The sequence below is a fragment of the Myotis brandtii genome, unplaced genomic scaffold (genome assembly GCF_000412655.1).
Source record: "Myotis brandtii unplaced genomic scaffold, ASM41265v1 scaffold250, whole genome shotgun sequence".
Classification (NCBI taxonomy): Eukaryota; Metazoa; Chordata; class Mammalia; order Chiroptera; family Vespertilionidae; genus Myotis; species Myotis brandtii.
The window spans coordinates 5,942,463-5,955,954 of record NW_005359478.1 but is presented as its reverse complement, the minus strand read 5'-3'; the positions used below and the strand labels follow the sequence as shown (position 1 = coordinate 5,955,954).

The 13,492-nt window shown below is 36.5% G+C and overlaps 1 protein-coding gene across 4 annotated transcripts in view; it reads right to left on the bottom strand.

The window, feature by feature from the left end:
- RABGAP1L (RAB GTPase activating protein 1-like) overlaps window positions 1-13,492 on the bottom strand; it is a 400,947-nt gene that overhangs the window by 303,214 nt on the left and 84,241 nt on the right. For all 4 annotated transcript variants that reach the window (XM_014540906.1, XM_014540905.1, XM_005867681.2 and 1 more), the window contains one exon: window positions 12,568-12,718. In XM_014540906.1, the coding sequence (XP_014396392.1) occupies window positions 12,568-12,718 (151 nt within the window). The remainder of the gene's footprint in view (window positions 1-12,567; window positions 12,719-13,492) is intronic.

The following is a 13,492-nucleotide window of genomic DNA, read 5'->3' as shown; positions in this document are numbered from 1 at the left end:
GGGGATGGGGACATCTGTAATTGCATCAACAATAAAAATAAAGTTAAAAATAAAAATAAATAGAGTTCTCTGGCTACAATGTGAACAGGCTATAGGAAAGTGGAAAGCGGGGTGTGTGAGAAAATGGATGCAGAAAAAGCATTTCAAAAGCCACTGTTGTCACCTTGGAAAAAGATGCACCTTGGAATCTAACCATAGCAAAGAAGACGGAGAAAGCCCACGTTTGAATCCCAGTTGCAACATATAACCATGCTCTTTCCCACTATACTGGACTTTATCAACAAGAGAAAAGTGCAAAGTATTTTCTCAGTGTATGATACTGATAGAAGATGAAGCTTAGCTTAAGCTTCATTTTGTCCTGGAAGGGTCCCTAGAAATATGTTCACATCATTATATGTTTTTGTAAAATATGCCCCCCCCCCCAAAATTATTTCCCTTAAGGAGCTCCCCCAACTCAAAAAGTATGTATTTGTCAGGCACAACAAAACCTGAATCCATATTGGATACTCAGACAAAACTAAGTAGCTTTATGAGAGAGATGAAAGGCATATTAGAAATGAAAATAACAAGTTAGTTAATAAATCCTCTTGAGCACTCAGAATAATACTAAACATGTCTTGAATGATGAGTGTCATTTAAAAAGCATTCCCACAAATTAATAACATTCAACCTAATGTTTTCTAAATCAACAATCTCTATTAATATATAGTATGTTCAAGATCTTATAAGTATGTGTACAGCAGTGATCAAATACATCATGAATAATGAAATCACTTCCTGGAATTGATTTTTAAAAGGTAAGACAAATCAAGAGGCTCTTTGGGTTAATGTAGTTAGAATGCGTACCTTCATTTCCACAACAAAGGCACTGGCCAGGTTTTCCTAGAGAACAGTTTGTCACAATATCTTTCTGGCTACATCTTCGCCCATTACCGAAATGGAAAAAAAAAAAAAATTGCCCTCCAATAACTTTAACCTCCGTGTTAAGCTACTATCTTCATGACAGAATATTTTTAAGTAATGTGGTTTGCTAAGTAAAGGACACTTCTCTCAATAAAACCCGGCAGAGGAATGTGAACAGGACTTACCTTCCTTAGATTTTAAATGTGCTCAGTAGAGTAATACAGGAATGAAGATTAATGGAAGTCATATTTAATTCTTGTTCTTTGGCCTCAAATGGAAAACCTAGAGTCTCCATACATTTTCAGAATTAAAGAAGAAGCGTGAATCAAAAATGAAAGTGGACAGCCAAAACCCAGGAGAGAAAAATCATTCAGAAAAATCATCTTCTACTTCTTTGATTCTCTGACTTTCCTTCCTTCTTTTCCATCAAATAAAAGCCAAATGTCAGAAGATTTAGATGTTACTTTATGTATAATTTAAGAAAAAAACCTTAAGCCTTATAAGGCAACTGTGTTTAACCCATTTTCATAGTTATCATTTTATATTTATTTATATATATATTCTTTTGATAAGAAACTATAACTATTTTAGTTTTTAAACTATATTGTTTTATCTGTTTATCTTTTCTTAACAATATAATGTTTAGTAGTAAACTCTGTATTACGATGAAGGCCATCCATGATGATATATAATTTTATAGTAAATAGTAAGCTACATTGTGACTTTTTAGTATATGTATCTTTCTTAACTAATATAATTAGCCAGAAATAATTACATGCATTCACTGAGTTCATACTCATTTAAAAATATTTCAGGAACATTGTAGAGTTTAAGGTCTAGCTGCTACTCAAACTGTGGTTCATGAACTAGCAGCAATGAGAACTAGTTAGAAAGGAGAATCACAAGCCCCACCCCAGATGTACTGAATCCAAATCTGTATTTAACAAGATCTACACCTGTTCTGAATGCACATTAAATTTTGAGGTCTGTACTAGATAGTGTTCATAACAAAAAAGGCAACAGTGATATTAAAACTGAATATAAAAAAAGCATGAACAGATTCTCAAGAATCAACTCAGTGCTTAAATGATTGAATCGGGATAACGGAAGAGAGGTATGAAATTGGAATCTTAGATTGTATTCTAAGTTTATACTCTACTGGGATCAAATTAACACAAGGGTGGCATTTAGTTGCACTGCCATATTTTTATGGGGCTAAAGAATCCTTAAAGACACTTTGGAGTGCCCCTGAAGCATCATAGAATCATTAGAAAATCTTTACCATTACCAAGATGAGATGCGGGTTTCTCAAGGATGCTTCACTGCTGTGGGCATTCTTAGAGAACATCTCTATCTCCACAATGAAAAGACAGTCATGATTTAATTGTACCCATTCTCTCAAGTGTTAATATGCCACAAAGACCCCCTCATCTTCAAAAATTGTCAGTGACTTAAGACACCACTGGTTTAGTACAAACTGGATAAAACTGAGCATCAAGAAAAAGTTTCCTCTTAAATGGTAAGAAAATCATTCCATGAAGAGGCCCATGAACAGGAAATAATAACTACTACCTTGCTGAATCTGAACATGACCTGTCACCTAAGGAAAGTAGGTGATATGAGTGTCTGATTTAGATCAGTTCAGCATCAGTTTGGAGGGGTGCACAGCTTTCATTCGCTTCCATATGAGCACTAAGGAGGGTAGGTACTGACATTGGTGAGCGCCCCAGACAACCAGCACAAGCCCCGCACATGCCTCAGGATTGGAAAGGCCACCTCTAGAGAGTCCTTAAGTTGTCCCTTAGTGTTCCGTCTCTGAAGGTACTATTTATTGATGAAAACTTTGATAAGCCTGCAGTTTGATAACACTACAAAGAAGAAATATTCTCTGACTTTATGGTCCAAGCAATGTTCAATGGGAAACATTACAAAGAGTTAGAAATCATAGATAAATTACAGGTAACTCCAGTTTCTATATCCAGTTCTGACACACATCTTCCACTGGACCTTGAGCTTTTAGATTTCTGCATTAACTGTAATACCAGTATTTGAAATCAAATAGATAAGTCACAAAGGAAATTAATAAACGTTTCTAAATTAATTGATGCATTAAATAAACATATGACAAAACTGCAAGTAAGGTAAACATTTCACTGAGTTATTAACACAAATCCACATACCCAAAGTACAAAGGAAACCCGAACCAACAGTAAGCCCAGAGACATAAAAACTACGGCTCCTGGCTTTCATACTGTCCTTGTTTAAGGTGTTTGGCTCCCATTAGATGCACCACATGTAATACAGGTTAGTGGCATTTGGGGTTTAATAACTTTTTCTTTTTTTCTTTAAAGAAACTATAAATCTAATAGCAATATATCTACCTTTAAAAAGCAATTACTCCAAATTCACAAGATTATGTTTGCCCTGACTAAGCATGCCATGAAGTTCGTAAACCTTAGATTGTGCTGTCCCCGCAATTGTTTGTACAAAATTTACCTTCTTGAGCTATAACTGATTTGAAATTAAGCACAGAAAAAAACTGATCCTAAAGGGCCACAACTGAAACCAGCTACATATAGACATACTCAGAGTCTACTGTGTGCCAGTAGGTGGGAAGGACCCAAGGAAGAGCAAGTTACAATTCCAATCCTTCCTTGGGATAGCTTTCCAGTTCTCTATCTTCTTAAATTGTCTAACTACTTCCCTGTTTTAGAAACTAATAAAATTCTGTAAATGCATTAAGATAAATATCAGAAGATAGAAAGGAAAATTAACAAAAGCAACATTCAGAACAATTAGTAGTTCATAATCAATTACCACTTGGGAAATTAAGAAATATCTGGTATGTTGAACATAATAATCATCCTAAAATCACACCCAATCCTGAAAAACAAGACATATAATACATATACTTTATAATGCACATACCCTCATAAAATTAAAATACTCTCTCTTATACACTAATTCTCTACACAGACTTCCATTAAGCTAACAGAAATGCCAACATGATTTAAATAGATAAGTTTACTAATAGTTGCTAGATATTTTTTTATTTAGATCCTACATGATATGCATATGTTTGTTTATGTTGACATTTACCTACATGCATACCCAAAGTTGTCTACTAGGATTATATCTAAGTAGCATAGTTTGTTTCAGGATTTAAAAAGCATGGTAAGAGTATAAGTTAAAAAACCTTGCAGAACAATCACAATAGTGTAACTCCAAAATTACTGCTATTGTGTAAATTTACCTGAAAAAAAGTCCATGAAATATCAAAGTTTATCCCTACAAATAAAGTCTGGTAGAAATCCTTAAGTCACCCCCTTTCAACTAGGAAATAAGCAGTTAAAGAACATTGCTGGAAGTTGGACAGCAAGTAGCTAAGCCAACAGTTTCTTTCCATTAAATACCTTGAGCAGGCAGCTGAAAGCAGTTTCCTTTTTAATTAGAGTTGTTTTTCTGATTAATTAGTCCCAGAACCCTTAATGCAAGACTACACTGTGCCACTGGGACAAAAAACGATTCTCCTTAGAGTACGGTCTCGTCTTTTCCTGAGGATCAGTTCAATCTGCTTTCTGTTCAGAAAGGATCTTTCCACAGAAGTTGGTTGGAAAACTGTAGGTCAATATCATCATCAACCCCACCAGGAAAAAAGAGTATTTAAATTATCTAGGGAAACTCCTTCAATCCTTAATTTAAGGTTCTGCTATAGTTTTCTACTCAGAAAAATCTTGATTTTTAAATAGTATGTAATAGAAATCAATTTTCCTGTTGACTGTATGATCAGCTCTAAAGGACTGAACAGTACAGAAATTTTGTAAACATACCCAAATCATCCTTGCCCATACTTGAGCTTTGAAACCTTCAAAGTAAAGACCTGAGGTCTCTAGAAAGTAAAGTAAGAAAGCTATAGAGGCTCTGATTAAATAATTTCTATGAAGAGATGGAACCTTACTTACTAGAGAACCTAAGTACCAACTAGACAGATGGGTAGAAAAATTAAGATAAGCTTTCAATTAAATATATATGCATGCTAAGTGATCATTCAACCGGTAGCTATAACACGCAATGACCACCAGGGGGCAGACGCTCAACACACAGGCATGGAAACATGGAACAGACTAATGAATCTCAAAAGGAAGGGGGGAGGAGGGAGGGCAGGAAGAGATTAACCAAAGATCTTACATGCATACTATTGACCCAGTACATGAATTAGTGCACCAGTGGGGTCCCTCGGCCTGGCCTGCGGGGATCAGGCCGAAACCAGCTCTCTGACATCCCCTGAGGGGTTCTGGATTGTGAGAGGGCACAGGCCAGGCTGAGGGACCCCACCAGTGCACAAATCTGTGCACCGGGCCTCTAGTTATAAAATAAAATAAAGTAAAATAAAAATTGCCATTATACTTTTCGAAAAAGAACTCAATATTTAGAGTTAAATGGAATCGCTCCTTTTTACATGATTTTTGCTGGTATCAAGGTAAAAGTCATCTATTAAAATATTAAGTAGTTTTCATAAACGTGACAGAGATCTGCCTTGTAAAGGGTAGAAGTGATTGAGTTATTCTGACAGTAGTAACAAGTAAAGTTCTCCCTTATAGAGAAGTAAGTATGCATAGCCATAATATTCCAATCCAGGAATAAAAACATTTTGAGCAACTTTTACCTAGTGTATTCATTATTTGTTAGAAATAAAAAGTTAAATTCTATTATGCACATAATAGAAGCACTTCTGAAAAAAACTGATTGTGAATTTAGAAAAAGTAAAGATTTAACATAAAGAAAAAAGGAACCCAATAAGAATCAAAACTGTTATTATGCAACTATTCCTTTAAAAGTATAACATATCAAATTAATTACAATGCTTAGTTTGAAACACTGTGGAATTAATATCAATTAAATCAAAAGTCAGATTATGGAATAAAACTTTAATGTCTGAAAAAATTATAGCATCAATAATATCCCTTAACATGGTATTTATCTAGTATCTTCTTAAAGAAGTTCAAGATATTTCACAAAGGAACTACATTTTTCTATGGCTAACAATACCTTAAATTTACTCATTGATCATTTTTTCCCATCTGCTTATTCTTCTCAATTTGATGGAAAAAGGAAGTAGAAACTTGGATATATTCAAATTTGTAATAGGAGACATACTACACATCATATTTTGGGATCTTTAAGTATACATATTAACAATTACATATCTTCTTCAAAAGCTCTAAAGAAATAATTCTCTTATAATGAAAAAATTAAGCAAATTAAAAAGACAACTTTCCAGAAAAAAAAGAGAAAGAACTCATTGACATGGATAACAGTATGGTGATTGCAGGGTGGAGGAATGGTGGGTAGAGATGGAAAGTGGTATAGGGGGGATAAATGGTGATAAAAAAAATTAAAAATAAGAAGAATAACCATAACTTGAAGGGTGGTCCCTAAGAGCTACTCATTAAATGTGATGAAAATCGTAAAACTTGGCCTGGCCAGTGTGGCACACTGAGCGATGTCCAATGCACCAAGAGGTCACTGGTTCAATTCCCAATCAGGTCACGTGCCTGGGTTGCGGGCTCGATCCCCAGTAGAGGCATGCAGGAGGCAGCCACTCGATCATTGATGTTTCTATCCCTCTCTCCCTCTCTCCTCTTCTCTCTCTCTCTCTCTAAAAAAGAAAGAAAAATCAATAAAAACATTTTTTAAAGCTTTTCAAATCATGGAGCACTGCCCTGTAGAGTTTAATTCATTTACTTATTCAACAAATATTTATTAAGGGCTAGTGCCAGGCCCTGCGGATACAAAATACAACAAAATGACAGTCTCTCTAAGATGACACAGTCTCCTATCTTGTCAGTTTAAAAATCAACTAACAGCCATACAACTAAAAGGCAGCCTAATCTGAGAAAGTCACAGGGAACATGAAACCAAGCAAATATAACAATTAATGAAAACCACTTTTCAGAGCTCCACTTAAAAAGGAAGGCAGGTATAAAGGAAGATATGATGAAGAGACAAAGACATACAATCTATAAAGAGACACAAAACAAGGAAGAGAAGATACTGAGAGATTCGTGATGTAATTAAGCAAGAAGCTGCAAAATGGAACTGGTACCAAAACATGAGCAGAACTATGTAACACAGTGGTGTAGGGTGGACTTTGGGTACCTGCCTCATAGGTATCTGCTATCTCTCCCTTTTTTCACCTTGGCACTAATTAGTGGTAAATATATCTAAACATAAATTTGTATGGAAAAGTAAATCAAAGCCAAAGTAAAAACCCTGGAGAGAACTCATCACACCATATTATCCAATCTATCTATACATATAAAAGGCTAAGTGACCGTCCAACCATCCGACTGGCCAGTAGCTATGACACACACTGACCAACAGGGGGAAGATGCTCAACACAGGAGCTGCCGAGCTGCGGTCACTTGGAAGCAGTGGTTCTCGGGTGATGCACCCCAGAACCAGAGAGGAGGGAGCCTGATTCTGGGGTGTGTCACCCAAGAACCACCCTCTCGCAATCCAGGACCCCTCGGGGGATGTCAGAGAGCCGGTTTCGGCCTGATCCCCGCAGGCCAGGCTGAGGGAACCCACCTGCGGGAAGGATCCCGTTCACTCCTCAGACGCCCTTCGAGCCATGGTGCCACCCCAGGTGCAGCAAGCCTGGGAGGGACCACTGGAGGTTGGCTCCAAAGTGTGTCCGGCCCATCTCACCCAGTCCTGCTCCACTGGCCACCTTCTAAATAATTTCTTTTCAATGTGCACGAATCTGTGCACTGGGGCACTCATACAATATAAATATGTATACTCTAGAAATATGTGCTGATATGATCAGTAAAGTTATTATGAAGTTGGGATCCAGGAGTCACACTGTAATCCTAGGCTCCTGAAAATTTCTGAGATTTAAGAAGAATATAACTGCTTTCCTCTTATCCTTGTCTATAACTATAAATATAGCTTTTATGCCACTGAATCATCTATGCTCAACAATCACCCAAAAAATCTTCCTTCAAAACAGAGTACTCCTACTCTAATCCCATCATATGAAAATGAAGGTAACATTAGAAAATCATCATTTCAATTTACCTCAAAACTGCTAACTTTGTTTAAAGGATAATGAAACTAACATTTGTTATGAGAAACAGAACATTATCACTTAAGTGTATGAAAATAATTAAGGATATACTTTTAAATTTTTGCAGAAACATGTTCAGTACTGAGGAAAAACTTTTAGTTCTCAGATTCACATTTAATTCTAGTTTCTACATGCAGGTGTCAGTCAGTATAGATATGACAGAAGATGAAAGAGCTCAAGGGATGAGGACTGAGAAAATTTGATTAAAATTCTACTGTGAAAAAATAATATTATGTGGTAAAAAACCACCACCCTTATTACACAAGAAAAGAGAAAATAAAAGGTATTTTCTTTTAAAATCTCTTTCAATAATTCTTACTTTCCTTTAATAAAGAACTTCTGGTATATCTACATGTCCAAGGTATTTACATTACAACATAGTGAGTGCTCTTTATTCTCCTTCCCCACCTTATTTTTTTTAATTAATAAATTTTAAAGAACTCTAAATCTTCTGGAGAAATTTTTGTAAATTTTATGGCTGCAACAGTACAAGAGTCCATGGATTTTATACATCCCAATGGTACAGACCCAGCTGGAATAACCCCATTCTATCAAAAAGCTCATTTCCTCAACTAGATGAGGTGATGACAGAGACTAGAGCAGCGTGTAATTAGGCAATGCCCTGCCTCTCAATGAATCTAGTGTTGAGCGTTGGTTGATTAATATACTGCAGTGAATTTTTTAAAAATAAACCTTGTAAAGAAAAAGCAGACATCTACCTGACTAAATAATGTTCAGAGTTTAATTTGGTTGCGAAAGCTTATCAGGTAAAAAAAAATACATAACTGACACCATATTTTCACTTTTCAATTACATATGCATCTAACGTTATTCGATCATAAGAAAAATACCAATTTAAGCATTTCCTCTTGAGAATGTCCATAAGTATAATTATAGTACATTCTAACAAAGTGGAGTAAAAATGTTTCTTTAGCTACATGTTTTATTAAAAGCCATCTGCTACAATAACGCACTGGAGGACAGAGAGAAGACAGGCTTTATTCTGAGCAGCACCAATAATCTGACTAGGATAAACACAGGAAGCTTTATCTGTTCATACAAAGCTCAAGAAAGCAGAGAACTTGCAGAAATCTTAAAATGGTTGTTTTTTATTTATATTCCAAAAAGATTTTCGCATCAACTGCAAAAGTAATATTGGCAATTATTGCCCTTTTTGCTCTCTTATAGAGGTTCGAGCACATGCTCTCTGCAGTTTATAAACTTGGCCTTCTTCTTTGCAAGTTTATACTGTTTTATATTTAGCCAATAGAGGGTATTTTTTAGTTCACTGATTTAAAAAATTAATATGCATCACCATCCTAGCACAGAACTTAAACAACAGGTACTCAAACATTTATTGAGTAGACATTATATTACTTGATAAAACTCTATTACATCAATCCTAGGTTATCAAATAAATATTCTCTTGTGATATCTTTTTGATACAACATATTTTCTGCAGTTCTTCATTTCATGTTTATTCTAAGAAGAATAAACTTGTATTACATTCTTCCCATTTAGCAAGGGACAAGCATTGATCCGTGAACAGTGAATGTAGTTGGATAACTGGGGTGGGAGTGAGGGAAGGAAAGATTTCACTTTCTAAGACTCCCTGAATAACCCAACCAAGTCACTAACTGATAGGTGAGTCATTACATAAACGCCCCCTTACAATGCACTCCCTCTCCTAGACTCCTCAGACATATTTAATTCCCACCTGGCTCACCCAAGCAGAGCTGTTACTACTTCATCTATATTCCACACACATGATTAAGATACCTATTATACCCTATATCAGAATATACTCTACCTATCTGTGTACAGTCCTGGCTTCCCCCAAAGCTACACTCCTCAAGGGTATGAACTCTTTTCATCTACATAGCCCTAGAAACCACAGAGAGTGCAGTCATAAAAGATGCTCAATAAAAGTTCTGGGGGTGGGTTAAAAGGGGTCAAGGAGGGGGAAGGGGGACATATGTAATATGTTCAAACAATAAAGTTTTAATTTTTTAAAAAGAGTTACTGAATAAATGAGTGTGTTAATAAGTGAATGAAATTAATGCCTGCCTTGCAATCTTGATTTTATCAGACAGTCATTAGGAGTGACTTTTAGAGAATATCATTGGACTTTATGATATACTTGAATATGCATAACCACTAAAATAATAACTCATGAAATCACTACAAAGTCAAGTTTTAGAATCAAATATTACATGATATACACCAGCCAGAAAAAAAGACACACAAAAAAGACAAATCTGACACTTGATGCTTCTACTAAAAAGATTCCTTCCCCATTCCATCAGCTGTTATTCACATCATGTGTTCTTATGAAAATCACGTGACTGGAAGTTGTCACACATATTGAAGTAGAAGTATACACTGACACCATAGCCTCTATCTCTATTATCATGTTCATGATGTAATATCATATTGGTAAAAATAGTAGAAGCTAATCTTGAATACTTACTATGTGCCAAGCACTGTATCATTTTATTTAATTCCCACAACAATCCCAGTAATGATCCCTGCTTTACAAATGATGAAACTGAGGCTTAGAAAATTGAAATAACTTCTCAAGATCACAAATTAATATGTGGGAAGAATGAGACTCAAATCCAGGAGGAAAGGTTGGTGTTCACTATGGAGGGCGACCGTGGCTTCAAATTCTAAGCTCTGCTGCTTACTTACTAGCTTGGGACCTTGAGCACGTTCCTTACGTGGCACTTGGTATATATGGTAAAACTTTTATCACATATATGAGCATATACTTGTAGTGTCAGGAGTTCATAAATAATATTTTAATTTTCCCCCAAAGTCTGAAATCTTGAAAGGTATGAATTAACAAAGCCTCTAGCTGCTACCCCATGAGCAGCCATTAAAAGTACAGTTTGTTATTTATATGAAAAAGGGATCTGACATCCAGAATTATGGTCTTTGCACATTTTTGCTCAGATAGCCCCATCAATAAAAACTTTTCTGAGCATAAACTTCCAATATATGTCTATTTCTTTCACTTTTTATTACATACCAGTACTACTGTATTATACTGTTATTTTTATATTTTTAACATTCAGTCTCCAAATTCTCTACAACTATTTGTACAAATTTAACCATATTTGAAATTCCTGATTTCAGGTTTTTAAGTAAGACGACATAAAGAGTTTTTATAATAACACACATGTAGTTTTCAGTGGCAAAATCACATAGTGGTATTTAAATTGCCAAATATGTCAAATGCCATTCTCTATAACATGAGTTTATTTCCACAGCAGGTGCTCTGTCATCCATCATCATAATATTATTTTTTACTTGAAGGGATAGATCAGTGTTTTTTAAACATCTTGCTATTAACATCATGTGACAGCAATCTTTTCAAAGCACTCATCTATCCTATGAGTTAAGGTTAAATTAAAACTAGATAACCTATAAATCCACGTAATCAAGCACATGTAAACTGTAAAAAACTGTAATATTCTGAAAGTGAACATATGAGTGTCAGCACCACTGTTATTCAGCTCCAAGGTGTGCAAACCCCTTCTTCTCTCGGGTCACTCCTGAACCACATGGGTCAAGTGGCCACTGGGCCCAAGGACCTAGTGAGATCTCAGTACCACAGCACAACAAATGTCAGCATAGCAAGTATCAATACAGCTCCATATCCTTGTGTGTTTGTATTTTTAAAAATACAAATGAAACTTTAGACATCCTCCCCATGGATCACCTTGCACATGCCACTGTAGAAAACATTAATCATAAAAGATGGTTTAAAAATCTGAATTTAGCGGTGACTGAATATCCTAGGCACTCAAAAATATTTGTGGAAGGGAGGGGACAAAGAAGGAAGGACAGGAAAAAGGAATTAGAGGAGTTAAGGAATTATAAAAGTTGATATATACTGAGGAACAACGTCTTGGTTATCAAAAAAAATCACATTTATGAATTAAAATTTTTAAAGTTGCTATTATTTCAAAATCTACATTTTAGAGTAGATTAAAAAATTAGGAGGTGAGACCTACAAAGACAGTCTAGGATTGAGGATGACCTTTACCATGTTCTAAAATCAGCCTTTTAGACATAAGCAAAGGAATCTACATTGAATCCAGAGGCTCCTGATGTGGGCAGCTGCCCACATCATTGAATGGCAAGGTCATTTAGGCACAGAAGGCCTTTTAATTTCATTTTAAGTTGATTTGATTTTTAAAGTGTACTAGAAGCCAAGTATATTGTGAACAAGATAACTGTACATAAATCTCAAACAACAACAAAAAAGGTTACTTTATTTCACTTAAAATATATTCCAATTTGGTAAATAGTTATTATAAAGTCACTTACAGGGAAAAATGAAAGCCAAGGCATAAAGTGTTTGCAGCTGACTATGGTGTATTGTTTCCACTATCCAGCAAGGGTTCCAACAAAAGGCAGAACTATTCACTGCACTCCATCGATAGCATGTTGAAATAGGTCCAAAGCATTATTGGAGTTACGAGTTAAATGTTGTCCATGAGCATAACATGAAAATAGCTTCCTACCTTTGTGATGAGAAGTCGGTATCTATCCAGCATTGCCTGGTTGTCATGGCAGTCTGCTAACAACTGCCATACCTCTGCCCTCAGAGCTTCAGGGATGCCACTCTTCACCAGCGTGGGCAGTCCTTTTGGTCGTGCACCAAGGTTACTGTGCCTGAAAAAAACAAGAAAATAAGACATTCATATACCCCTCACCACTGCTGAACTGCTGTTGTTATGAAAAGTATATTAATGAGTTTACATAAAGTATAAGCCTGGGTCAAGAGAAATGGGGGAAGAGCATGAGATAATGATAGAGTTTAAGCTCTGTGATGTCTTTGACTATGTTCCTTGATCTTATCTTCTTTATTGGTGAACCATGTTATTCCACCATCAAGGAAAGGTTTTTCTTCCTCTCATTTATTTTTTTATAAATCACCCTATGAACTTTCTCATTATAACCAGAGGCCCAGTGCACAAAAAATTGTGCACTCGGGGGTAGGGGGTCCCTCAGCCCGGCCTGTGCCCTCTCACAGTCTGGGACCCTCGGGGGATGACCGCCTACTAGCTTAGGCCCACTCCCTGGGGGATCAGGCCTAAGCTGACAGTCAGACATCCCTCTGGCAGCCCAGGAGCCTTCAGGGGATGTCCACTAGCCAGCAGGGAGCAGGCCTAAGCTGCAGTCGGACATCCTTAGCGCTGCTGAGGAGGCGGGAGAGGCTCCCACCACCACCGCTGTACTGGTAGCCGTCAGCCTGGCTTGTGGCTGAGCAGAGCACCTCCTGTGGGAGCGCACTGACCACCAGGGGGCAGCCCTGCATTGAGCATGTGCCTCCTGGTGGTCAATGTGTGTCATAGTGACCAGTCATTCCCAGTCGTTCTGCTGTTAGGGTCAATTTGCATATTACCCTTTTATTATATAGGAGTGCCTGGCCAGCCTGGGTGAGGG